General features: G+C 46.0%; 1 protein-coding gene and 1 long non-coding RNA gene across 2 annotated transcripts; one reads left to right on the top strand and one right to left on the bottom strand.

Moving 5' to 3' along the window:
* Positions 1-8,217: 8,217 nt before the first annotated feature.
* Positions 8,218-25,325, top strand: LOC132694853 (uncharacterized). Its single transcript, XR_009617498.3, has 3 exons — positions 8,218-8,544; positions 23,979-24,155; positions 25,241-25,325. It is a non-coding gene; the product is annotated as an uncharacterized LOC132694853 (long non-coding RNA).
* Positions 8,582-11,547, bottom strand: KCNA5 (potassium voltage-gated channel subfamily A member 5). The gene has a single exon (XM_060658639.3). The coding sequence runs from the start codon at positions 11,212-11,214 to the stop codon at positions 9,403-9,405; it is 1,812 nt and encodes a 603-aa protein (XP_060514622.3). The 5' UTR covers positions 11,215-11,547; the 3' UTR covers positions 8,582-9,402.
* Positions 25,326-25,797: the final 472 nt, after the last annotated feature.

Here is a 25,797-nt window from a genome sequence, read left to right as displayed (position 1 = left end):
GAAAGACCATCACCTCTCCTCCCAAATCCTACCTCCACTTGGGTGATCATTCAATTCATCTTCCAAACTGGGACCTTTTGGGAATAAGGGAGAATGGAGTGTTGGAAATAATTAATAAGATTTCATTAATCAACAACAGGTATACATTGGTTGTCCTTGGCAGAGCTGATGTATATTCACTCTATCCTCACCAACACTTTTTACCCACAGTGACAACTTCTCTGGTTTTCCATGTCTGTCCCTCAGCCACCTTCTCTTCCATTGCCACCCTGTGGCTCTTCCCTGGCTCTGAAACACTCCCCTGGATCCTTGTCTGGAGACGGCTCCATCTTTCTAATTCTAGGAGCTCCAGCTCACACTGAATGCTCTTGTCCACCTACGTTACACACGTGGTGAGTGAAAGCAGAGCAATGACAACTGCAAATACAGGCCATTCTCCCACAGCTTCCTAGATGCCAAAAAGTGTATCAGTGACTGCTCTGCAAAACTTAGTGTGGGAGGCCCAGAGTGACTGTCTTTTACTACATTGCAAAACAGCTTGCCAAGGGCTTAACAAAGCTCCCTACTCATAACAGGTGCCTCATCAACATATTACATATGGACATCACAATGTAGCTTATTTATATGTGTAGTGTCTTAGGAGGCCTGGGACATAATTCTAGGGTACAAACAAGAAGTCAAAAGAGGAGTCAATTCAGTCCAGAAAGCTATCTTATTGAGTGCTCCCTGTATTCCAGGCTAATTCTAGGCACTGAGATGAATCAGAAGGTGGCGGCCAATTCCTGCTCTGAAGGAATGTTTGAGCCTGGGAGAGAGATAGGTAAACAGCTGCCATGGTGGGGGTAAATATATTTAAGATAGGAACACCAAAGAAGGGAGATGACTTTGGGCTGAAGGGACTGAGTGTGGCTTCTTTAAGAAGGAGGTATTTGAGCTGTGCATTGAAGTAGGAGTAGAATTTCAACAAATAAAAATAAGAGTCAGGCATTCCAACCAAGAGGATGACTGATAGGAAAGCATACTGCTGGGGGCATAACTTTCTCCAGTTTGGTTATAAAGTGTGGGTCTTTGGAGGTACATGATGTAGAGAAAGAAACAGCTGGAAAGAAAGATCTAGCATCATATTATGGAGGACTTCCAAGTCAGGCTAAAGGGACTGGAATTATTCTGTTTAGCAGTCCTCAGATGACCTGATCATATGGGATGTCCTCTGGAAAGATTAATTTGGAAGTCATATGTAGGTGGACTGGAGGCAGACATGAAAAAAAATTTTTTAAAGGCCATGGGGAGGCTACTATGGCCATCCAGACACCATTTTAAAACTGGTATACAGGGGCACCTGGGTGGCTCCATCATTTGAGTGTCTGACTCTTAATCTCAGGTCGGGTGTTGATCTCAGGGTCATGAGTTCAAGTCCTGCACTGGGCTCCATGCTAGGCATGAAGCGTACTTAAAAATAAATAAATAAACAAATGAATGAATGAATGAATGAATGAATAAATAAATAAATAAATAAAACTGGTTTCCAAATGATATGGGATTTGTAGGGGCTTTAGTAAAACCAAACAAGAGCAAAAAATACATACATATACACACACACACACACACACACACACATATATATATAACAAGAATATAATAATGTGTACACTACAGAGAATGTACAGTCGAGGAGCATAAGCATAAACAAGAGTGGATTGTTCAACCTAGATATTCTGTGAGAAATATAGTTGACCCTTGGACAAAAAGGAGGTTAGGGGACAAACCTCCCACGCAGTTGAAAATCTGCATATAACTTTTGCCTCCCCCAAAACTTAACTAATGGTAGCCTACTATTGACCAGAAGTCTTGCTGATAACAGTCGATTAACACATATTTTGTATGTTGTATGTTCTGTGTATTATATGTTGTATTCTTAAAATAAAGTCAGCTAGAGAAAATAAAATGTTATTAAGAAAATTGTAAGGAGGAGAGAATGCGTTTACATTACTGCACTGTATTGATCAGGAAAAATCCACGTATAAATCGACCCACACAATTCAAGCCCCTGTTGCTGAGGGTCAACTGTACTTGCCTGGCCAACTAAGCAAAAGGGACTGTGTGTGGAATTGCTTGCTTCCATTTCCCAAGTGATTCCCATTTAAAAGATGCAGATTATTGCAGTAATAGAAAATTTAATCAGGTGGAGAAGAAAGCAAGCATGTTGTGCTATGACTGGCATGGATTACTGAGACATACCCATTCAGGTTTTAGTGATCTCACTTGTTCATAATCCATGCCAAGGGGACAGATGTTTGCACTCCTTGGAGCAAAGCTGCCATGTAAATCAGAAATTTTATTATTGCAGTAATCTGGAAAATTATAATAAATATTACATTGCAATGGTATCACGTTATAAATACTCAAAAGTTCCAAAAGAGCAGTTCTTTCACTGGAACACAATTTACCCATCACCAAAAATGAAACCAAAGAAGTAGTCTTCCGATGTCTCAGAAGACCAATCACTATAAAACTGAAAACAAAACAAAAAAGGTAAACCTCATTCTTTCTATGTGAAAACAAACATTTAGCAGATTATTACTGATCTCTCACTATATTGGAGCATCTGGCTTGATGTATGCAAAGGCCGTGTGCAAGGAGCTGAGAGCCATGGCCCGGCACAAGATGTCTCGCAACCTGACAGAGAAGACTGGGCACTAGAGACAGAGTTACATGTGACATGACAGGGCTGTGGGAATTGGCAGGAGGGTTCATGGGCAGGAGGACAGGGATGACTTATACTAACAAGCACTAAGTCTATGTCCTCCCCTTCACACTGCTTCTGAAGATCACTTCTAGTAATCCTGACTCAACTCCCCTGGACTTACATCAATCCCCCAAACCTTTCAATGCAATTGTATTTCTCAGGGACATTTTTAGCTGGTTGTTTGGTTTTATTTTTAGGGGCTTTTTTCATTACTATTTTTGCAGATATCTCCTTATGTACAGGCAGGTGTGGCCTGCCCACGTGAGCCTCTGAGTTTCCTGAGGGCAGAATCGGTTTCATTTCTGTCTCCACCACAGAAGCCAGGACTGAAGGCTTGTGCCAGCAGATGCAAGACACCTGTGGGAGGCAGAAGTGACTTCTCCTGGGCACAGAGAGCATGTGTGAGAAAAGGTATGGAGAACACGGTTAGAAGAGAGAGACACTGAGCAAGCCACCTTGATGGACAGCACTTGTCTCCAGTTCCTACACCATCCCTACCTCTCCACTTCTCCCAGAAGAGGGTTCTCACACACACAAAGAGGCCCAATGCCTACCGGAAGGAGGGGGTAGTGTGGGCTGGCTGAAAGGGGAAATCCCACTGTCTTTCAGAGCCCTTCAGTCCTGAAAGAACCACAGAGGAGCATGCTCATGGGCATCCAAGCCAAGTTCACCAACCAGGTGCAAGTGGGGAATCCTTCTGAATGTTTAGGCAATCACACAAAGAAGTCTGGCTTTCCCACCATGCTCTCTCCTTGACCCTACCACATTCCCTCTTAGGTTTTTCAGTTACCATTCCTGGTCTTTGAACAGTTAGGAGGAACTCTGGGTCTCTAGTTCTTCTTGCCCCCCTGCTCCCCACCTCTCACATGGGGCGGGCCTCAGTCCATAGCCTCAGATTGCTCACACCTGCTTTTTAGTGCAAACTCAAAAATATGCTGGGGTCTCCTATTAGTTGCCCAACCAATAAGGGAGTGTCTGAGGGCCTTAGCCTGCCCCTCCTCACGAATTTTTAAAGTTCATATTTAAACCCACCTCTGGTCTTCCAGCAGAAATTTGTGTTGTTTCCCTTGGTGAGATGGTCCTGCTGAATCTCTTTTGGGTGTGCTGCCTGCAACGACAGGGCCACATTCCTGCTCTTCAGTGGTGAAGGGTTGTGGGTGATGCTGGGATTGACAATCCTGCCTGGAGCTGTCTGGTGGGCCTTCGCTTTCCCTGGTATCCCAGCTCTGCCTGAGACCTCCACTCCTGTGCTTCTGCAGAAAAACGTACACTCTATCCTGGTGCCCCCATAGTCCCCACATCCCTCTCTTCACCCCATTTCATGCCTTCTCATGTTTCCCTTACATGTCGCCCTTCTTGAAACATACATCTCTCTCCCAGTCACAACACTGCTCATTTCCCCCATGGCCCTCAATTTAAAAATGACTTAGCAAAATATTCATTTGCTTACTTGACTCTCCACACTGGACAGGAAAAACGAATCAGAGAAGATCCCTTGCCAGTCATCCCCAGAGCCTAGCACAGTGCTGCCTCAAAGTATATATTACTTGAATAATATTTGTTGAATGAATGAATGAAGGAATGATAGATAGTATCAAGGACACTGGATAATAAATGTTTCAGATTCCCACCCCCCTCCCGCCCCGCCCCTTGACAGTGGGATGCATGTCTGTAGGAGCCTGTTCATTATAGTGCTATACCTTCATTGCCCATACAGGCTTGACCTTTGCAATAAACGCAAGTTTAGTTGAGCAAAACCAAATCACAGGAAACAAATCAGGGTGTCACAAGCATGACTGGATACCCAGGAGGCAGCCCTAACAGGCAGACTGGGTAGAGATAAACTGATGTGGCAAGGATGTGCCTGGGGAGGAGGGATTGGGGACAGCTTGAGAATTTCATGCAGAGGAAGCACAGTGGTACACATGGAGAAATCCAGCCTAGGAGTCAAGGAAAACAGTTTCAGTCCTACTTCCCTTTAGCTATGGTTGTGATTGGGCAAATCACCTCTTCTCTGTGGGTCTCAGTTTGCTCATTTGTAAAATGAGAAGGACAGACCAGATTACTTGCAAGGCTCCTTCCAGCAGAAACATTGCATGGTGCAAAGTTTGACGTCAGACAATAAATGTCAATTAAAAGGGCAGGTAACAATCCTCTGGTTTGGTCTGGAGGCCTGAGTTCTGGAGTTAATTCACTCCAGGCTGGGCCACACCTACCCTGCCACGCACACTCCTATACATGTGCACACCATATGCACACCGTGTGCACGCAAAAGACACACAAGCCCAGGGCCCATCTCTATAGCCAGAGGAAAGCCAGGTGAAGTGGGGGTGGGGGGTGGGGAAGTGCATCCTTATGACTTCCTGTGTGATGTCATGTCAGGGAAAAGACTAAAGACCAGAAGGAGAAAGAGGCCCATCCTCTGGCAGTCTGGGCCTATTTCCACCTACAGCTTGGTGGAAACCCACTGTCCAGAGTCCTAGGCAGAAATTCCAATTTGGCACTTTCTTCTTCTCCCTTGAAACAGAGCAGCCTGTCCCACAGCCACTAGCACAATCTAATTTTCATGAGGAGGGAGAAATGAGTAACATCTTCTTAATAAGGCCTTCCCTGGTCTAGGAAATCCTAGCATGAGAGCCGGGGGTCATTAGTTGCAAGAAATACAAATTCAATGGGGTAAAAATCAAATCAGGGAGCCAGGTCAGGTGTCACAGGCATGACTGGATGCCCAGAGGCATCCTCTGTATGACAGATAAACTGGTATGAGAGAAATCTGTAGCTCTTGAGCTGAGGCTGGTTTTGACATATTTAAATAACTACATTTTAAATGGTAATGTGAGTGCATACAATAGTAGTTTCCATTTGCTTCTTGGCCTACAAAGCCTATAATATTTACTATCTGGCCCTTTTCAGAACTTTTGCCAACCTCTGTCCTGAACAACAGCTGAGTGGCCCTGCTAATGGCAAATCAGATCTCCTACTTCCTGGGGAGCGGCACCAGCCTTTAACTCTGGACACCACCCCAAATAACGGTGATGGGGACAGGACGGCCACTCTCTGAGCGATGGCACCCCCACCTCCCTCATCCTGAATTCCCTCCCCTCTTCCTAGCCACCTCTCAGGTCTCCAGAAGCTCCTCTTTTCTCCTCTATTCCTCCTCACCCTCCCATGCCTGACCCATAACACTAAATTTTGAAACGCCCTCCAAGACAATTGATCACATGCTGTCTTGCAATACTTACTTTTGTTTTACATGATTGTTTCCCAGGGGGAGTGGAAGCGTGAGAAGGCAGGGACAATATCCTAACATTTGTTCCAGTACCCCCATCCCCAGCACAATGAGGAGTGTGGGGCCCAGAGCAGCTGGTGAGAAGCCATGTGCTGCTCAGGTCCAACTGCAGAGAGTACTTGAACATCACCCAGGGTCACACTCCACTGCACAAGCCTGACATTTCTGGAGGGGACTTGGAGCAAGGTGTCCCTGCTCCAAGAGAAACACTTTGTGCCTTCCACTCCAAGCCCAGAAGTGCTTCTATGGTTAATGCTAGAATCACTTAAAGCCCAGCTCAGTGAAAAGATTCCTCTAGGGCTGATTCTCTGTTTCATTTTCCTCTCTAGGGAGTGTCCCAGGCAGGGCAATCAAGGAGCTGGGGTTCTGGAAGCATGTGAAAAGATTTGTTTTCTGAATCTGTCATTACTCAGCATTCAGGAAACATGGACAGGAGAAGAAACAAGTAGAGAAAAAGAAGGGGCCAGATGCTTTGCTGTAGAGAAGCTGTCCTTCCATAAGAGCATGACATAGAGCACAGCCCTGCTCTCACAGTTGCGGTGGCCAGAGCTGGTAGATTATGAACCGAGTGCTGGTTTCCTGCTGTGGGAGCCAAGACACAACATCTGGATAAAATCTTGACTGAGGCCACTTGATATAATCTCTTCGGGAAGGTAATGGGTATGGAAAATCAATGATAGCAGAGAAGAGGATGGTGGGGGAGGATGCAGGAGCCCCTAATCTCAGGTGGCCTGGGTAAAGAACTTTGACATTCAGGTCCCTTTTTTTTTTTTTTTGCTAATCACATGAGTAGGCAAGTCATGATGGCCGGAGTGAAAGAGTGTAGCCTATTTGGGGAATCGTGGCAACAGGTGCACTGAGAAGATGGAGAGATTAAAATCCTTGCACTGCCTAGTGAGTGCCCACTCAGTGCTCCAGAGCAGATACCATGACACTGAACTTGGGGATGGGAGGTTGAGGCAGGGGACTAGGGTACCTGACCCCTCTCTAGAGCTGCCCCGATCCCCTTTGTAAACTGCTCTGCAGTATCCCCTTCTCTCATGCCAAACACAGAAACCCACTCTCTCTTTTCCTCCCCTCTCTCCCTGAGGATTTGTATAAGACTGAAGTGACTTACTGGACATTTCAGCCATGCAGTCTGTTCTACTTAGGCATCTGGACACAGCTAAGACCCAAGTGTTGCTCTCTCTTTGAGCCTGAAGGAACTGACTTTCAGGTCATAGGTGGCGAGTTCTCTTTTGTCTGTAAGGGAGGGTGGAGCCTGAGGGAAGATCTAGTCCCAATCACCAGGTGTGTGCCCAACTACATACATTAACTTTAGACTGAAAGAGGGCTTGGAGGTGAGACTGTGGAGTTGAACTTTGGCAAGATGCCGTGCTTTCAGGTAGATTGTAAATTATAAATAAATAGCCTCTGTTGTTGTTGTTGTTGTTGTTGTTGTTGTTCTTCTTCTTCTTCTTCTTCTTCTTCTTCTTTTGCTTCAGCATGTAATGAAAAACAACAGAGCCCTGCCTGCACAATCCTTCTATTTCCGCCTCAGATTCACTGTTAACAGTTCCTGACTGGAAATGACTCCAGGCAGTCACAGACACTGGCTTTTATTATTGTGTCGGCATCTTATTTAAATCCACAGTTCCCAGACATCAATTTAGCAAAGCCTCCCTCACCCCACGGAGATGTGGATGCACTCTCAGAACCAGTCATTATTCTCCCTGTGGTCGTGGGGGAGGTGTGATTGTGGATCACCAGCCCACCCTGGTGAGGATCTAATTCAACCAGTCTTTGGATTCTTTAGCAGCAAAAGCAACAGCAGGAATCCAGAGCCCCAGAAGGTAGCTAATCCCAGAGAGAAATGGCAGCCAGTGTTATACCTACTGTGATATTTACCACAACCATCCAGTGTAAAGGGAACCAAGACATTCGTTCTGAGTTTGGGGGTTACTCGGCACAAGGCCACAATCTGTAGAAACTAGCCTTCAATGTGGACAAGCAAATCCTTCCATTTGGCTTCTCTCTGCCTCTGTCCACCAGAAAGTCACTGCATTCCCTTCTCCCACACCATGGTTGAGGGGCAGAGTTTAACAACAAAGCACTAGTCCCTCCCTCCTCCATGACTTTCACACCAGGGCTGCACTTTTGTGAACAGGCTTCATGTCTGTGAGAATCAGGCTTGTTTCACAGAGCTGTTGAGAGCCATGTTAAACAGGGCTTAAAGCCTGCAGACAAAGGAGAACTCAGAAATGCAGTCCCAGGAGACAGCAGTGGGGTCATAAGGGGTCTGATCGTCTCATGCCTTTTGGCTCCTTCCCCCCCCCCCTGCTGATGGTTGAGTCTGATACCATACCATCAGGTGGCATGTCATAAACAGTCTGAGACAAACAGAGTTCATCCCTCTGTCTGTGATGTGCAGAGGGGGCCCAGCAAAAGAAGTTGACAATCAAACCATTAACTTTCAAAGTGATCTACCCCAGTGAAGGTGGTGTTTGCTCTGACTTCAAAACCAGAAACAGTAAGTCACAGACTCCTTTCTAAATTTCAAAACAAAAACAAAAACAAAAACAAAACTAACACTTGCCTCAACCAAGTAACATTTTATTTCCTGGGATAAAAATAAAGAGAATGAATTATCAGAAGCCTTTCTTCAACGTCATTAAAATGCTTTTCAAAGAAAGTTACAAGAATTGTTTAAGGCGCACAGAAAAGGTCAGATTTTCCTTTCTTCCAGAACATTCCCTGCCCTAGACTCAAAGCACCGATACCACATCCCAGAAAAGAGAGAGGCTTATAGACACAGGAACCAGAACAGCCACAACCAGGGTCTCTGGCTGTAATATACGTATCACATAAAAACATCACAATACCTCTCTCTTCCATAAATACAACATTTCTGGAAAATATATCCAAAATATCTCCATCTGAACTACAGTACAAAAATCCATTCACCAGCCATAAAAATAATATTTCCCCCATACACAAATAAAATCATATGTAAAGCAAATTTGGAACACATGGAGGGGGTTACAAAATCTCTTGGGATCTGGGCTATTTAAAGTCATTTTTGTTTGGGTTATCCCTCTGCTGGGTATAGGAAACTGGCTACAAATACATCCATTTACAGTGCCCACCATTTCAACAGCTCCTGCGTCATGGAATGTGGTACTTTTTAAAAATAGGCGACCCTTGGTGTCATGGAAAGAAGAGGAAAAATGGGGGATCAAGGGAGGGAGGGGGAGGGATAGAAGAAGTGGAAGAAGAGGGACAGACTTCAAGGTGGGCTTGAAATACTCTGTGGTATGAAGTAGATGCCCAGACTCAGGAGGCCTCCCCCATCCCTGTCCCACTACCACCAATCTGCCCAGGCTTCCCCTTACAAATCCGTTTCCCGGCTCGTGTCCAGGCAGAGGGCATAGAGGGACCTCCGCAAGTCCACATTGCTCTTGGCCTTGAGGTTACATTTTTCCAGGGGGCAGCTGCCCCTTCTGGCTCCGTCTGCATTCTCCAGGGACACCCCAGGCTTGCACAGGGACCCCTTGCTCCAGCTGGCCTTCCGAGGGCCTCCACTGTCCAGCCCTGCCCCATGGCTCTGGCTGCCCTGCTCTTCCTTAAGAGCTGCCTGCTCCTCGTGGTCTGTCTCCCGGTGGTAGAAGTAGTTGAAGTTGGAGACAATGACCGGCACAGGCAGGGCGATGGTGAGGACCCCAGCGATGGCACACAGCGAGCCCACGATCTTGCCCCCTACAGTGACAGGCCTCATGTCCCCATAGCCTACCGTGGTCATCGTGACTACTGCCCACCAGAAGGCATCCGGGATGCTGGAAAAGTGGGTCTCCTGGTTGTCAGCCTCTGCGAAGTAGACGGCACTGGAGAAGAGGATGACCCCGATGAAGAGGAAGAAGATGAGCAGACCCAGCTCCCTCATGGAGGCCTGCAAGGTCTTGCCCAGGATCTGCAGCCCCTTGGAGTGGCGGGACAGCTTGAAGATGCGGAACACCCGGACCAGGCGGATCACCCTGAGGATGGCCAGGGACATGGCCTGCTGCCCATTTTGGCCACCTCCTCCTCCACCCCCTGGCTGTTGCTCTGCCAGCTCAGTGCCCAAGGTGATGAAGTAAGGGAAGATGGCCACAACATCGATGATGTTCATAATGTTCCGAGAGAACTCTGCTTTGCTGGGGCAGGCGAAGAAGCGTACAAGCAGCTCGAAAGTGAACCAGATGACACAAGTGGTCTCTACAATAAAGAAGGGGTCTGCCAGGGTCCTAGGCAGGAGAGGTGCCACCGTAGGGCCAGAGGGAGGCGCCAGAGCCCCGCTGCCATTCGCCCCCCGGGCTGGCCCAGGAGGCTGGTGGGGCGCTGGAGGATGGCGGAGCAGCTCACGTTCATCCCTGAACTCAGGTAAGGTCTCCAAGCAGAAGGTGATGATGGAGATGAGAATGACCAAGACCGAGACGATGGCGATGCCCCTCGCGGACCCCGAGCTTTCTGGATATTCAAAGATAAGCCACACCTGGCGTTGGAACTCGTTGCGGGGCAGGGGCTTCTCCTCTTCTTTAATGAAGCCCTCGTCCTCCCGGAAGCGCTCCATGGCCTCATCCCCCAGCTGGTAGAAGCGGATCTCATCTGCGAACACGTCCAGGGAGACGTTGACCGGCCTCCGCAGGCGGCCCCCCGACTGGTAGTAGTAGAGGATACCATCGAAGCTCGGCCGGTTGCGGTCGAAGAAGTACTCGTTCCTCAGGGGGTCGAAGTAGCGCAGGCGCTTGGCTGGGTCCCCCAGGAGGGTATTAGGGAACTGCGCCAGCGTGCCCAGCTGCGTCTCGAAGCGCAGCCCGGAGATGTTTATAAGGACGCGCTGGTGGTGAAGGGACCCCGCGCCCAGCACCTGGTCCTCTGCCATGCCCAAGGCAGGGTCGCCTTCTCCCTCCTCGTCCTCCGGTGGCAGCCGTCGAGGCTGTGGCAGCTCCTGTGGCAGCGGCGGCAAAGGCCGCCTTCCCGGGTCCACTCCCCTCTGCGCGCCGCGCCCCTTTGGAGCCCGCTCTTTGGGTCCATCGCCGAGCCCAGCCGTCGGGGGGCACTGGAGCTCTCCCCCTATGGCCTGGCCACAGCCTGCCCGGGCCTCACCTCCTCCTCTAATGGTCATGGCACCGCCGTTCTCCAGGGGCACCAGGGCGATCTCCATGGCCAGGGGGCAGGGGGCATGCTTCACCCCTGCTGACCGGCGTCTGCGCCCCCCACCTCACGCCCCGCTGGGCGCCTCGCGTCCGGGGCTCTTCTCGAACCGTCGGCCGGCCCGCCTGTGGGGAGGGCTGGGGCTGCTTGGCAGGATCCCCTGGCTCGGTCCTGACGTCAAGAAGCTGCTGCCCCGCTCTCAGCCTCGCTCTCTGTTCTGGCAGCCCGTTACCAAGCAGCCAAAGCCTCCTTCCAGCAGATGCAACCTTCAGCCGCCCCTCTCTGGCTGCGGGGCGGTGCTCAGCCTCCACCCTGTGCAGCTCCCCCGCCTCCTCCCTCACCTCCCCCCCAACCCCTCCCTCCGGCCCCCTCCCCTCCTCTTTCCGCCTCACCTCTCAGGGCACGCAGCAGCGGGTGTTTCCCCGGAGGCCACTGCTGGGGCCCCGGGCGAGGGGAGGAAGGGGGGCTGAGCGGGGCGCAGCCAGGCGGAGGGAGGGAGGGGGGAGGGAATGGAGAGGCTGGAGGAACAGGTTGTACCCAGAGCGCCCAAACTCCCAGGGCAACCAGATGAGAATAGCTGTGGATTTCAGTTCACCTGGGAGCTCGCTGAACGCCTCTGGACTCCAGGGGAAATGAATTGCCTTGGGTTGGACGGATGAGACAAGAAATAACAGTCCTATTCTCTCTTCTTGGGGAAAAATTACAGACAGGAAGGGGCTGGGCGGAGCTCCTGCGGATCTAGAAATCTAGAGATCCATAGCAATGGAGATACCTCCAGACCAGTGGAGAAGCCTGTCTCTTCCCATCTTCCTACACACCCAACAAAAGGTTAAGAGCTGGCAGTGCCCCATGCCATTGCGCTGGGACAGCCCTGATTCCCAGTCCAGAAAGTGATGGCCCGCGGAACAAATTTGCTGAGGACACACAACTCCTCCATGCTCTCTCCACAAATCTCTTTATAAAAACCGTTAACAGAGAAGAGGAGGAGGAAGGGAAAGATCCTGGTGAGAGCTGTGAAGCTTGGAGCTAGCAACTACAGCTTTGTGAAGAGGGGTTTGTGGGGGGGGGGGGGAGGGAGGAGGGGCAGGGAGGTTGTGGAATCCCAGGGCTAGAGGACTCCCAAGAGTAGAATAAGAAGCAATACTTACTTTGCTCCTAGGATGCACTAGGTTTACCCTCAGCACTTTATGAATACTGACCGGTGTATTCCTACAGCAATGTGTTTTCTGAGCACTATTACTATCTATCTCTATTTCCTAGGTGAGGAAAATGAGACACATGGATTGACTAAATTGTCCATGGTCATACAGGTAGAAAGTGGTGAGGCTGGGATTCAAATCCAAGCAAGCAGAGCTTGGGCCCTTGCTCCCTCCACTCTACACCTCTACAGAAATGTGTAACCCCTGTTCCAGGTACAAGTGCTCCCCCTTCCTGGCATCTGGCCTGAGAGCTTTAATTTTCTCCCTCGGGAGGCAGGAGGTTGGCTGAGTAACAGCCAAGTCTCTCTAGGTTAGGAAATGGGCTATCTACCCCTGCCCCAGCCCCAGCCCCTGTGGGGTTTTAGTGGACAACAGAAATATCTTTCAAGTCATATCTGCCATCTCCAGACATAGCCTCCAGATATTTGTTGATTTTAAGTTACCATAAAGCCGCTGTTTCCGAACGTTCAAAGTTCATTCAAAGTTTGTCTCTTTTTGTTCCTGTATGTTGTTTATTGTTAATATATATGGATGTTACGGCCTCTTGTCTGGAAATGTATCTGCACATAAGGGAAGTTTGGGAAACTTGCTACGGGGTGCACAAGTGTTTGCTGGAATAGCAAGGTGTGCACATAGAAGCTTATGTCAGGTATGAAGAAATAGGGCTTTTCTGCATGGGGCCTTTCTGTGTGTTGCGTGAAGGTAGATGTGAATGTGGTCTATGTAAATGTTTTCATTGTGTGTGGTTCTGTGCATGGGGGGGTGGCTGTCTTTGCAAATGTGCCTGGGTGAGGAAGGGGCAGGAAAGTGAAAATCAATATGTGAGGGTATCACTGTAACCACAGAGCCTTGTCCTCCCCTCCCTAGACCTCTGCTATCCCTGTTCCATCTGCCCTGAGTTTTTAATTCTTCTCTGGCTCTCAGGTTGTCTGGTCAGGATCGGGTTTGCCCCTGGGAGCCTGGGGCCTACTGAGTTTGTAGAGGGTGAGCTCAAGAGACCCATGCCCACTGAGTCGTCTTTACTGATTCATGCACATTGTAATACAGGGATGCCATCTTGATTCACACAAGGGCTCTGCCTGAGCTCCCTATGGGATAGAGTCCTCAGGACCTTGTCTTCCAGGGGCCCTTAGAGAGACTGTTCCCTGAAGAATAAGAGCACAACATAAACAGTGCTGAAAAAGCATATAAAGCAGGTTTCCTTTAATGTGGTATTTCCTTCAATCTGCTTTCCATACATTTACCAGCATTTATACATTTCTTGTACAATTATCTTCAGATGTCACATATGGCAGCCATGGGGGTATACTGGGAGCATGTGCTTTAAAGAAAGCAGTTGCTTTTCAGCTTCAATGAGTGCCATTAGCTGAGAGCTTCCAGCCATTAGCAACTTCTCACCCTTCCTGGGCAGCCCTCTGCCAATGACTGAGAACAACACGGTTCCAGGGACCTGGCCATTTATGCCCAATGCAGAACTCCTCTGCTGTACCTTCTTTGCCTTGGATCTCCCCCATTGGGTTGGCCACGACTTTGTAAGAAATATGTTTCAGTCTGAGACTCCATTCAACCTTCTTCCTCATCTCTTTGCTTTCACAGGTGTCATGGGATCAGCATCATGGGCTGAAGGCTGTCTCTACTGGCTTCTGCAGGCTCTTTTCTCTTTCTTCTATCACTTCCCAGTAAACCTCTTGCACTCCAACACTAACTGATCTGTCATATAACTGAAACTTGCTCCCCCCTCTACCCAACTAACCCTAGGAGATAAGCCCCTTCACAACAGAACTTCATGTGCACCATCACCTGAGGATCTGGTCCAAACACAGACTCTGATGCAGGGAGAATTCAGACCACATTTCAGACAAGACCCGCAGTAATGCTAAGGCTCTTGTCTGAAGGTCACACTTATGAGTCACCTCCTCTCAAACAAACCCCAGACAGGGCCTGCGAAGGAATTACTTAGACACCTAGATTATGTCTCCCAGAATGAGATATACAGAGCAGACAAATGGGAAGTCTTCCCCTAATTCATCGGACTGGTCCTAGTAGACCACAGGAGGACTTGGAAGGTATGCAGAACCAAGAAAAAAAAAAGAATATATTAAGAGAAGTAAGGCATTGATGGGAAGGAGGGCTGGGGTTGAAGAGAAAGGAGATAGATAAGAAGAAGAGGAGAAAAAAAAATCCCAAATGCCACCTTTCTTAATCCACTCAAAAATAATTCATTGAGCATTGACTATGTGCAAGGCCTTGTTCCAGGTTCTGGGAGGATACTGAGAACAAAGACAAACATATTTCTTAACTTCTGTGGAGTTATATCTCAGGGGAGGCAAAAGCCACTAAGCATCTAATTTTCCACTGGTTGCTTAATTGCAATTTTAAGAGACACCATGTAGAATGTAGGGTGTTGTGAGATTAGCGGGGAGCCGGACATCATCAAGGACCCATCATCAAGGAAGTTTTCCTGAGGTGGTGATGGGGAAAAAACTATTCCAGGTGGAAAAAAGAGTATGTCCCAAGGCCTCAGGGCTGGTTTGAGGAATTGAAAGACAGTGTTGTTGATGGGGTCTCAGAAAGAGTTCTGTGAGATGGGGCTACAGAGGTGGAGGAGATCCAGATTATGAAGAGCTCCCTAGGTCATGTTTCATGATCTCCCCAGCAAGATTCAATAATACTTTCTTCCTTCCACCCTCAGACACTTTGCTTGTGCCTCTATGAAAGCAAGTGTGCCAATGTACTTCTATTTTACTCTCCACTACTTGTTTTTAGTCTCTTCTCCCCTCCACGTCTGCCAGAATATATCTTAACTTTATCTCTATGTGTGTATATGTCTATCTACTTATCTTCCATTTATTATCTATCTATCTATCTATCTATCTATCTATCATTTATAATACATAGGTAGGTAGGCAGGTATATGGATAGATAGATAATAGAGAAAAACAGAGATATCTTGAAATCAAAGTCCATACGTTACTCATCTCATTTCCCTTACAACACCAAACATTGTGTTCTGTTCGTCTTAGGAATTTCAATAAGTATGTGTTAAATGCAATTGAGTTAAGAGAAAGGAGCTCAGCTATGGAGCAGGAAGGGAGGGGAAACAGGGATAGGAACTGAATCTGATATCGGAGATTAACTAAATAGTCAAAGTGATCGTGGAGCTGGAGCCCAATCAGAAAAATGTAAGACTCATTTGGGTGGCCAGATAGGGGAAGTGAATTAAATGTGCTTTGGCTCTATGTTCAGGTTATATGCATTATCTGTTATGACACAAACCAGCTCAATTTTGTGTATAAGAGCAACTTTGTGGGGCACCTGGGTGGCTCAGTTGGTTAAGCGGTTAAGCGTCAACTCTTGATTTCATCTCAGGTCATGATCTCACATTCATGAGATCAAGTCCTGTGTCTTCAGGCTCTGCACTGACAACTCAGAGCCTGCTTGGGAATCAATCAATCTCTCTCTCTCTCTCTCTCTCTCTCGCCCCCATGTCTTTTTCTCTCTCTCTTAAAATAAACATTAAAAAAAAAACAACTTTGGGGGCGCCTGGGTGGCTCAGTCGGTTAAGCGGCCGACTTCGGCTCAGGTCATGATCTCGCGGTCCATGAGTTCGAGCCCCGCGTCGGGCTCTGTGCTGACAGCTCAGAGCCTGGAGCCTGTTTCAGATTCTGTGTCTCCCTCTCTCTGACCCTCCCCTGTTCATGCTCTGTCTTTCCCTGTCTCAAAAATAAATAAATAAAACGTTAAAAAAAAAAAAAAACAACTTTGTGGCTAAAAACAGTTTAATATATAAGACTGTGCAATTTAGTTCCTAGATTGAGATAGTATTTGAGACCTAAAGTTACCATAACTGTTTATTGTATAAGACTAAACCATAAAGCATAAACGTCCATTTAATTTTCATCTAGGTCAAGGGAAAAGCTTCCACCATTAGGCAAAATTTAAAGGAACAGAAGGAGGCAAAAATAAAATTGTGTTCTAATTATGCCAGTAGTCTTTCCTGCCAAACATCAGTTTTGCTGCTCTACCTTGGAGGTTGTTACAGACCTGGGAACCTCATCAAAAATGCAATGAGATGGGGGACGCCTGGGTGGCTCAGTCAGTTGAGCAACTGACTCTTAATTTCCTCTCAGGTCATGATCTCAAGGTCTCGAGATATAGCCCCTCATCAGGCTTTGTGCTGGGCGGGGAGCCTGCTTGGGATCCACTCTCTCCCTCTCTTTCTGCCCTCCCTCCCCTCAAAATAAATAAATAAACAAACATTTTTTTAAAAAATGCAATGAGAGGGTCCTAGCAAGAGCATGGGCTGACAAACCATTAAAGGTACTAACTTTGCAAACCATTAAAAGTACTAACCAGTCTGTCCAGGGCTCAGGGCTCAATTACTCCTGCTCCTCCTTTTTGAGGAGAAAGAAAGGCTCTGCTTCTACCAACACCAGGCTTTCTAAAGTTCCGAGGCACCATGCATGGCTGAGAGATCTTAGATTTCTTGAGGAGGAAAGGTACAATCTGAGCCATTTCCCCAGTCCCCCTGCTATCACTCTGATAAGCCAGTTATGTTGAATTACTGTCATCCCAACTGAGTCTCTTCTTCATTATAAAAGGAAATTGAACAAAACCACCATTGTGTCTCCTCCATGAGGGAAGCTGTCACCCCCAAATTGGGAAGGCTTGCCTTCCCCCGACCTTCCCACAACTCCTTGATGTTATGGAAACACAGAGTTTCTGAAAGTCAGGAGAGAGGGTTCAGGGTTTCTTAGGCTGGAGCAGGGAGAACCGAATAGGAGGCAGCATAGTTAAAATCAACCAAAATACATAGTTTTTTTTAAAAAAAAATTTTAAGAGGAAAACTTGATGATCTGGGTCTTACTGCTAAATGTTACAAAGTATATAATCCTATGGCTCATTACTATTAAGTAATATCACAAGGGCATATTATCAAGCAATAACTGGGAATAGAGTATTAATCAGCAAAAGGGTAAAGCTGTCTCTCTCCTGATCCCCTCTCCCAGATGCATTCTGCTTCCAGATCTGTAGTAGAAAACATCTTTAATGAGGGGAGCAGCTGTTCTTCCTTCCCTCCCTTTCCCTTCTCACTTGCCCCTCAATCTGACACCTTGGGAAGGAAGCCCTGGAAATGACCTTCCTTTCCGGATTGATGGGAGCAGCAGAGGTGGAGTCAACAAGGCACACATACAAAACAAGTGTGCACTTGTGGGGTTGGGGGAGGGGATTTATCTGCTGTGTTAGAGATGGAAGCAGAAGATGGTGAACAGCAGAAAGATGATGTTTAAATGACCCAGATCCTGAGACCTCAAGCCTAGTGCTAGGATTTCCCGTTTGCAGGGATTAAGATGAGAGGCCGTTCACAAATCAAGGCTCACATCTGGAGCTTGGCTTTTTCTCTCCCTCCCTCACTCCCACCTTCCCCAGATTTAATCCAGGAATAAATTCATTAATGGGTCCACTGCATTTTCAGAGCCAAACATAGAAAGGGAAGTGACCTAGATGCACAGGGACTGGGAGGTTCAAGGGACGGCTTGCCCTGATGAATAATGGTTTCCCTCCCTCCCCTTCCCTCCTCCATTGATGAGCTGATGGATTATAGGTACATCATGACTATTTTTCATGCTCTCTCATTTTCTCCTTCAACACACCTCACTATGGTACTCACTTATAAACCATGAAAACTTCCTGACTTTGAAATTGTGAACCAGTAGCTTCATGTATTGTCAGGGTTAGAGATGTCTGAATTTTTTATACTTTGTCAATACCATGTGCAACTTTTATTTCCTCACTCTCTGCGTAGGCATCCAGATCAAGGAAGGCATTAGTTGAGAATTTTGTATTCAGTGGCTTATCTAGCTAAATTGTTGCCCACATTGCATAAAAATACAGTATGAATTTAGGTTATGTATCAAGATATAGGAACAAAGTATTTTAAAAGTGCTAAGCAAATGTAAGAGAGGGTTAAAGAAAAGTATATTTATTTATTTTAAAAGAGAGAAAGTGAGGGAGGAGCTGAGGGAAGAGACAAAGTGAGGGAGGGAGAGAGGAAATCCCAAGCAGGCTCCACGCTGTCAGCGAAGAGCCTGACACGGGACTTGATCTCAGGAGCTGTGAGATCATGACCTTAACCAAACCAAGAGTTGGACACTTAACCAAATGAGCCACCCAGACACCCCTAAGATAGTTTCTTTCCTATGGAAGGAGCATCCTTTCAAGCTGGAAAAACATGTGATCACTACATAATTCATGCAGGCCAGGCAGCACCCATTTTTCTCAATGTTCCTATCAAAATAAATCCTCTTTATTCTGATTTGACAAAAATCATGAAACAGGATTAGGGCTCAGCCTCAGTTTCAATGTCACTGGACCTGGAGGTAGGGGCTGAGTTGGAATGGCTTGCAGAGGCTTGCTACTCCCAAGAACAGTTCATGGAAGGGCAGTGTCAAGGTCAACAGGAAGTTTATGAGGGATGTTATTTCCCAAGTCCCTTCTCAGACCTACTGAATCAGAATGTCAGAATTCCTACCAGGAATCTGTTTTAACAAGCTTTCTGGGGGATTCTGATGCTACCAAAGTTTGAGAACCAGTGTCCCTAGAGGGCCTGTCCTACTCAGGAGTCTGGTCCTTTTATTAGACGCTGTGTTGCATAAGGAATTCAGAGGTTTGGAAGTTCTTTGAGATAAATAGCTTAGTATCTGGCTTGAGGTAGATTCCAGTCAAGTTCCAGCAACACCTCTTATTTGTTATGACATTCAACCTTTCTAGGCCTCAGTTTCTTCATCTGTCAAATAAAGACACTAATAGTGCCTACCTCCTGTAATTGTTTTAAGCATGAAAATGTCTGGGAAGTTGCAAGCACTCAATTGATATTAGTTAATATTGTTAATGCTAGCTAACCTTAGTTGCCTGTAGTGACTAATGGTGTCATCTTTCTGTTAACCGAGTCATGGTGCTATGGGCTCCCAGTTTGGTGGAAAGTGAAACCGGATGCCTGGGTATTAGCCTCAGCATTCTCTGAGTGATGGGTGTGGGGGCAAGCCATTCATGATCTGGCTCTTGACCCTCTTGTTAATATTACTTTCCTATTGTTACTCTAACAAACTACCCCAAAATTATGGCTTAAAACAACATAAATTTATTATCTTATAGTTCAGGAGGTTAGAAGTCCAAAATTCATCTTTCTGGACTAAAATTGAGGTGTCAGTAACGCTGGTTCCCTCTGGAGGCTCCAAGGTGTATTCATTAGAGGCCACCTGCATCCCTTGGATTATAGCCCCTTCCCTCATCCTTAAAGCCAGCATACTTGCATCCCTCCAACTCTGCTTCTTTTGTCACATCTCCTTCTCTGTGTCTTCTTCCATCTTTTAAGGACCTTGCCATTTGTATTGGTTTCCTATTGTATGATCCTTACTTTAATCATATTTGCAAAGTCCCTTCTGCTATGTAAGGTAACATGTTCACAGGTTCCAGGGATGAGGACCTGGACATCTTTGAAAGACCATTATTCAGTCTGCCATTATTCCCACCCCTCCCAGTGACACTCCTAGGGTGGGGCTTTGAGTGCTGAATGGAGCCTAAGCTGTTAGCTTGTCAAATCATTTTGTTATACAGATAACAAACACCTGGAGGTTTTCCCCCTGAGAAGGATCAGAGGCAGAGCAACCCATTTCCAACCAAAGTCTGCAGACCCCAGGTTCAGTTGTTTCTCCAGCAGACAATCTCTCTGCAGCGAGGAAAAACCCATGAATGACCAGTCATGTCAAATCATAATTCTCCAGACCCAGACTTGCTGGAAGATGAAGGGCAACTCTACAGGCTAAATCATCCCATGAGTAGGTCAGTCTCCCTGTTGTGGAAGAAGAGTTTATCATGTTTTCTGCTCTAAGAGCTCTCTGCTTCTGAAAGGCCCTGTGCATGGATGAAATATTTGTGAACTTGAAGCCTGATCTCTCATTAATCACTGCCACTTCTCGTGAAGTGGGAGGCAGCATGATTTCTCACACACGGCCATCATTTCCTTCTCTGGTAAAGACAGTAATCTGAGGAAGGGCAATTATCTCAGCAGAATTGCCAACCTTGCAGCGTGACATTATCGACTGTTGGAAATTACATGGTATTCATTTGCTGCTATTTTAATGTCTGTCGCCTTCTATTTCCCCTTCCCCAGCCCAACACCAACCCCCCACCTCCCAGCCTCTTTCTTTTTATTAGTCTTGGGAAATAATTTCCTTTTTTTTAGTAGGCCTATGCTACCAGTAGGAATATGATGAGGAGGATCATAATAAGGACTTTCACACTTTAAGCTGGGACTCAGCCACCACCCATTGGATTTTTCAACTAAGCTTCAGAGCCTGTGTCTCTGCCAACAAAGAAATGGCTGGCAAATGCCCCCACGACTGACTCTGTGAACTGCCTGGCTACTCTCCACTCCCCAGTGTTATTGTACTACACTGGGTGATGTGAAAGCCAATTACCACGTTGTGAAGACAGCTTTCCTAGAGCTCAGGGACAAGTGGAAATGGCAGTGAGCAAGTGAGTGAGTGAGTTAAGGTGGAGGGAATAGGTGACTGCTAACACTGTTTCTAGGCAATGTAATAGGCATGACATTAGAAGGCAGGCAACCAAGACTTTGGGCCTCACTCTGTACCTCTATTGACACATGGCTTGAGCAAATAATTTAGCTTCTCTAAATGTTTTTTTTTTTAACATTTTTGCTAAATGTTCCCATTCCCTAACATGGGAAATAAACATTGACTCCATTGTTTAAAATTGTGTTCACATAAAACAACAAACTGCATTTCATCTGGTGTCTACAATGTAATCAGAACAGTTAACATTTCTTGATTCTTATTATGTACCCAAACTTGAACTACATATATGATCCTCTTACATGCATATGGTACTTTATCCTCAGTAACAACCCTAAAAGGTAGACACTATTGTTAATTTTAGTTTATAGATATGGAAGCTGAGAGTTAATGTAGTTAAGGAAATTATCAAAGGTTTGTAGAGAAGTAAATGTAGAGCTCCTGGTTACCACTGGTTATTGTTAAGCCATTATTAGTGCATCGCCTCTGACCAAGGTACAGCAGAGAGAGTTTTTCATGGGATGTTTCTTCCTAACTTTCTATACCCTATTCCCACTCATGTCAAGTCCCTGTTATTTCCTAATGGGGAAAAGCCAGTGATAAAAGTGTGAATGACTGATGGCCCTTCAAAGTTTCCAGGTCATTGCTTGTTAACATGTAAAAAAGAGGTGGGATGTCCAGCATCTTGTCAAAGTCAAGTGACTCCAAGAGGCAGAGATTTTCTACCTGGCGTGTGATTTCCCAGGTTAGGAAAGCCAAATTGCTTACTCAGAGGAGACAGCGCCCTCTGTCTTCTCCTCCCTCCACCTGCACCAGTCTGGCCTGTGCAGCTTAGCTGAGATCAGAGGGACTGAGGGCAAGAAGAAACCTCTGAAGAGGAAAATTAAGACCACCAAGACTAGAGATTGGGTTTTCAGTCTCAAAAGAAGGAAGTTTCTTGGAGATCATTAGCACTGAGCAAACACTGGAACTAAAGAAAGGCCTGTTTTTTGAAACAGAACTAATAATTGCTGGGAGCTACAGCTGGACCATGCCGGCTTTCATCTTGTGATGGATATTTTTTAAGCACTTAAGCTTGGGGCACCTGGGTGGCTCAATCGGTTGAACATCTGACTTTGGCTCAGGTCAGGATCCCGCAGTTAGTGAGTTCAAGTCCTGTGTAGGACTCTGTGTCTCTCTTGCTCTCTGCCCCTCCCCCACTCACAAATATAAATGTCTCTCTCAAAAATAAATACACATTTAAAAATTAAAAAAAAAAAAAGACTTAAGCTTATTCAAAATCTTTCTTCTAGGGAACTCCAAGCCTTTGACCCCACCATTCTCTCAGCACTCACAGGAAATAGTTAAGGGAAAGGTTAGGATGAGAAATCCAAATCTCTAAAGGAAGGGGTGTTGCACTGCATAATAATTGATTTAAACCTGGCTCTGCCAGACTCACTGGCTGCATAACCTTGAGCCCGTCATTTAACTTCTCTGTGCTTTAGTTTTCTCATCTGTAAAACAAGAGTAATAATAATAATGGTGCTTAACCTCATGGGGTTGCTATAAAGATTAAATGAGTTAATGTTTGTAAACTGCTCAGACCAGTGTCTGGCACACAGCAGGCATTATATAAGTGTTTATTAATAAATGAAATTTTAAAGATGCCCAACATTCCCAGTGAGGTGCAGTCAATGCCAGGAAGAGGGCCCAGCACATTCCTCTTTAGAAAGACTATAATTAGAGTCAACTGAAGGATGCAGGAATTTCGTGCGAATTAGGGAACTGTGGTGGCCAGCAGTGTGGCAGTGCGGACAAATCATGGGCTTTGGAATTAGACAAATCTGGATTTAAATCCGACTCTACCGTTTACTCTTTGTTAACTTGAACAAGTCACTGGACCCTCCGTGCCTTACTTCTCTTTGTAAAATGGGGACAATGATGTCTAGCTTGCAGAATTGTCACCTGGATCAATGATATATAGAAAGTAAGTAGAATCCAGCAGGCCCTGAATCAGGGGCCTCTTTATTGTCATCATGACCATCGTGATCATCGTCATCTTCATCATCATCAATCTGCTGGGTAGGAAGAATCAAGAAAACAAGATAGACTTTAAGTCAGTGATTCTAAGCATGGAGAGCCTAGGAGAATACGTTGACGTTGAAGGCATAGGAGGTCAGTATGAAGGCCGAAAAGTATATTCAACAAAATGTCATTTGCTATTTGGTAAATGAAAAACAACACTATTGTTTTCATAACACAGACCAAATAGAATGAGATTAAACATGTCTCTCTGGAGGAATTTGTCAAATTCCCCAGGAAAATTGCCACACTGGAGAGAGATGGTTGGGGAATAAGAAGGGGAGATTCTATTTCTCTAGCTGGTGGTTGTAAAGACCAGACATTCATATATATGATGGCTATGAATTTTTGAAAGCCTCACAGACAATGAACTCATATATGCAAAATGTTAATTTTTAAAACATTTCTGATCACTTGATTTACTTTTCAATATTGAGGCTCCATTCTGACTGGTGCAGAAATTTAATCTAGTCACTTCCAGTCAAAGTCAACATACGCCCCCCTAGAAGCCCTAGCATATGTTTTTAAATCGACAACTCGGCCATATTCAGGATATTTCCTTCCAGGATATTTCCATCCGCTTTCCTTCTTCCAGGGTTGATGTTGGGCTTGCTGTGGGTGCAAGGGGGGATGCAGTGTTTACACAAATGTAGTGGCAGCATTGGTGAAAAATGGGCATCCAATTCTGCACCTAGATATGTCTTGAGCTCATATTCTTGCTCTAGAATAATCATTTTGCTTCTAGTTCTTGGGCATGCCTCCTCTACCCTGACAATTCATTGAGACACAGCTGAATCCTCATCCAATCCCTAGGAGGCTTACCCACATCACCTCTGATGTGTTTGCCTTCTTTTAGCTCTGAAACTCGCTATAGCCTCACCAGGGCTCTCACTCCTGCCTTCTTAACTTTTTCTTTCCAGTTGTAACTGGACATCCTGCATTTTATTTGGCAACCCTACCTCCTGGACTAGGGCAAAGTCATGAGGAACTCAAGAAGCTGTCTCCAGCCCTCTCCAGCATAGGAAGACCATACCACCATCTCACCTTAAGGCTGCTGCACATTGCAAGGACAGGAGACTTCTTTATGTGCAAATAAAGTATGTCCAACCAAATAGAGACAAGCAAAGCTTGTGATAGTAGGGAGTCAACCATCATTACTTACATTTTGACAGAGATTCAAAGGCAGACAGAGGTAGGAAAGCTTGATAGTGGGAAGGGAAAGCTTTGGACGTGCTCTGATTGGAGGCTTGCTCATGTGGGGACACTATTGGTGTGCTAACTAGAAACAGGGCATCCTGTGTAATTGGTGCATATTTAGTTTTGTGTTTTTTTGTTTTTTGTTGCTGTTGTTGTTGTTGGTGGTGGTGGTCAGTTTTAAATTTTCTTGGGAAAAATTAGGGAAACTGTCAGCTAGTAAATCCTAGTGTTTGGGGTGATTGTTATAGGGCTATTGTTTGGCTTCCTGGACCAGTTACAGAGATCATGGTCTTACTTCCTGCAAGTCTGACTTGTAGATAGCAGGCTGATTTCCTGGGCTGGGAGCTATCTGTAATGGGTTAGTTTCCTGGGCTGGTTCTGCAGACTGGTATCAGAGCTCTATTTTTATATATGGTCTCACCATTGTCCATTTGTATATCCACTGTGTCATCTGCAAGACTTGTCACATCCCTGGACTTCAACAAAGTCTCTCCTCGCTAAATGAAGGTGGTGCACGACACAGGGTCTCCACACTGACATCTAACTGCATTGCATATTCTCCAACTATTCTCTCCCTCCTTGGTTTTATTGGCCAGGGAAAAGAAAAAAATAAATAAAGAGCCCTGCAGAATCACATATATGTTTTGCAAACTTTCCCCACATGTGAATTGAGACCTTTCTCCTTAAAAGCCAAGAATTTCAGTTCTCTGTTCTCAGGATTTTTTGGTTGATTATCTTAAAGCAATGAATGTCCCCTTCTCTAGCTGTCTTAATGAAGAAAGGCAAACAGGAGCTGGGTCTTCACACAGCCCCAGGTGGTCCAGGGCGGGGGTGAAGTTCACCATTATGGCGCTAGAGGGCGCTCTTGGTTCTCTCGGGAGGCACTCCCTGCAATAGCTGCTGGGTCAGTCAGCCTCCTCTGCTTAGTTCTTACAGGATACAGACACTGCTGCTGAAAGGCAACTTCTCTCCATTTTTAATTCAGGGCTGTCTGTAACTTTGTGGAGCTTTATACACTGCGGGAAAATGGTATCAGTCAGGGTTTCATCAAAGAAGCTGACCACTAGGAGGTATGTATGGTAAGGAATTAATAACAGGGACTTGACCCTATGTGATTGTGGGAGTTGGTGAAACAGTCTCTGTAAGGCTACTGTCTTCACATCTGGTGCTGGAGCTTCTAAAACCACACCCGCGTTCCCCTTTTTTGCTCCTACAGAATCTGAAGACCGCAGATACCTTTTTTTTCCTTCTTCCTTTTAAAAGTAGGCTATTTTAAACGATTTTTTCCTCTGTGTCTTTCCTCTTTTCATCCTGATTTGATATTTTGCAACCAGTGAGCTAAATGGTAAATTTAATCACCACAGAAGCACCCTATGCTTGAAATAATGGATAAGAAAGGAGGCACAGAAAGGATACAGGAATGCTGATTCATAGGGGCACATGTACCCCAATGTTTATAGCAGCGCTTTCAACAATAGCCAAATTGTGGAAAGAGCCTAAATGTCCATCAACTGATGAATGGATAAAGATGTGGTTTATATA

This window comes from Panthera onca, chromosome B4, assembly GCF_046562875.1.
Source record: "Panthera onca isolate mPanOnc1 chromosome B4, mPanOnc1 haplotype 2, whole genome shotgun sequence".
In the NCBI taxonomy this organism is placed as follows: domain Eukaryota; kingdom Metazoa; phylum Chordata; class Mammalia; order Carnivora; family Felidae; genus Panthera; species Panthera onca.
Note: the sequence above shows the minus strand (reverse complement) of the source record. Positions and strands in the feature narration are given on the sequence as shown.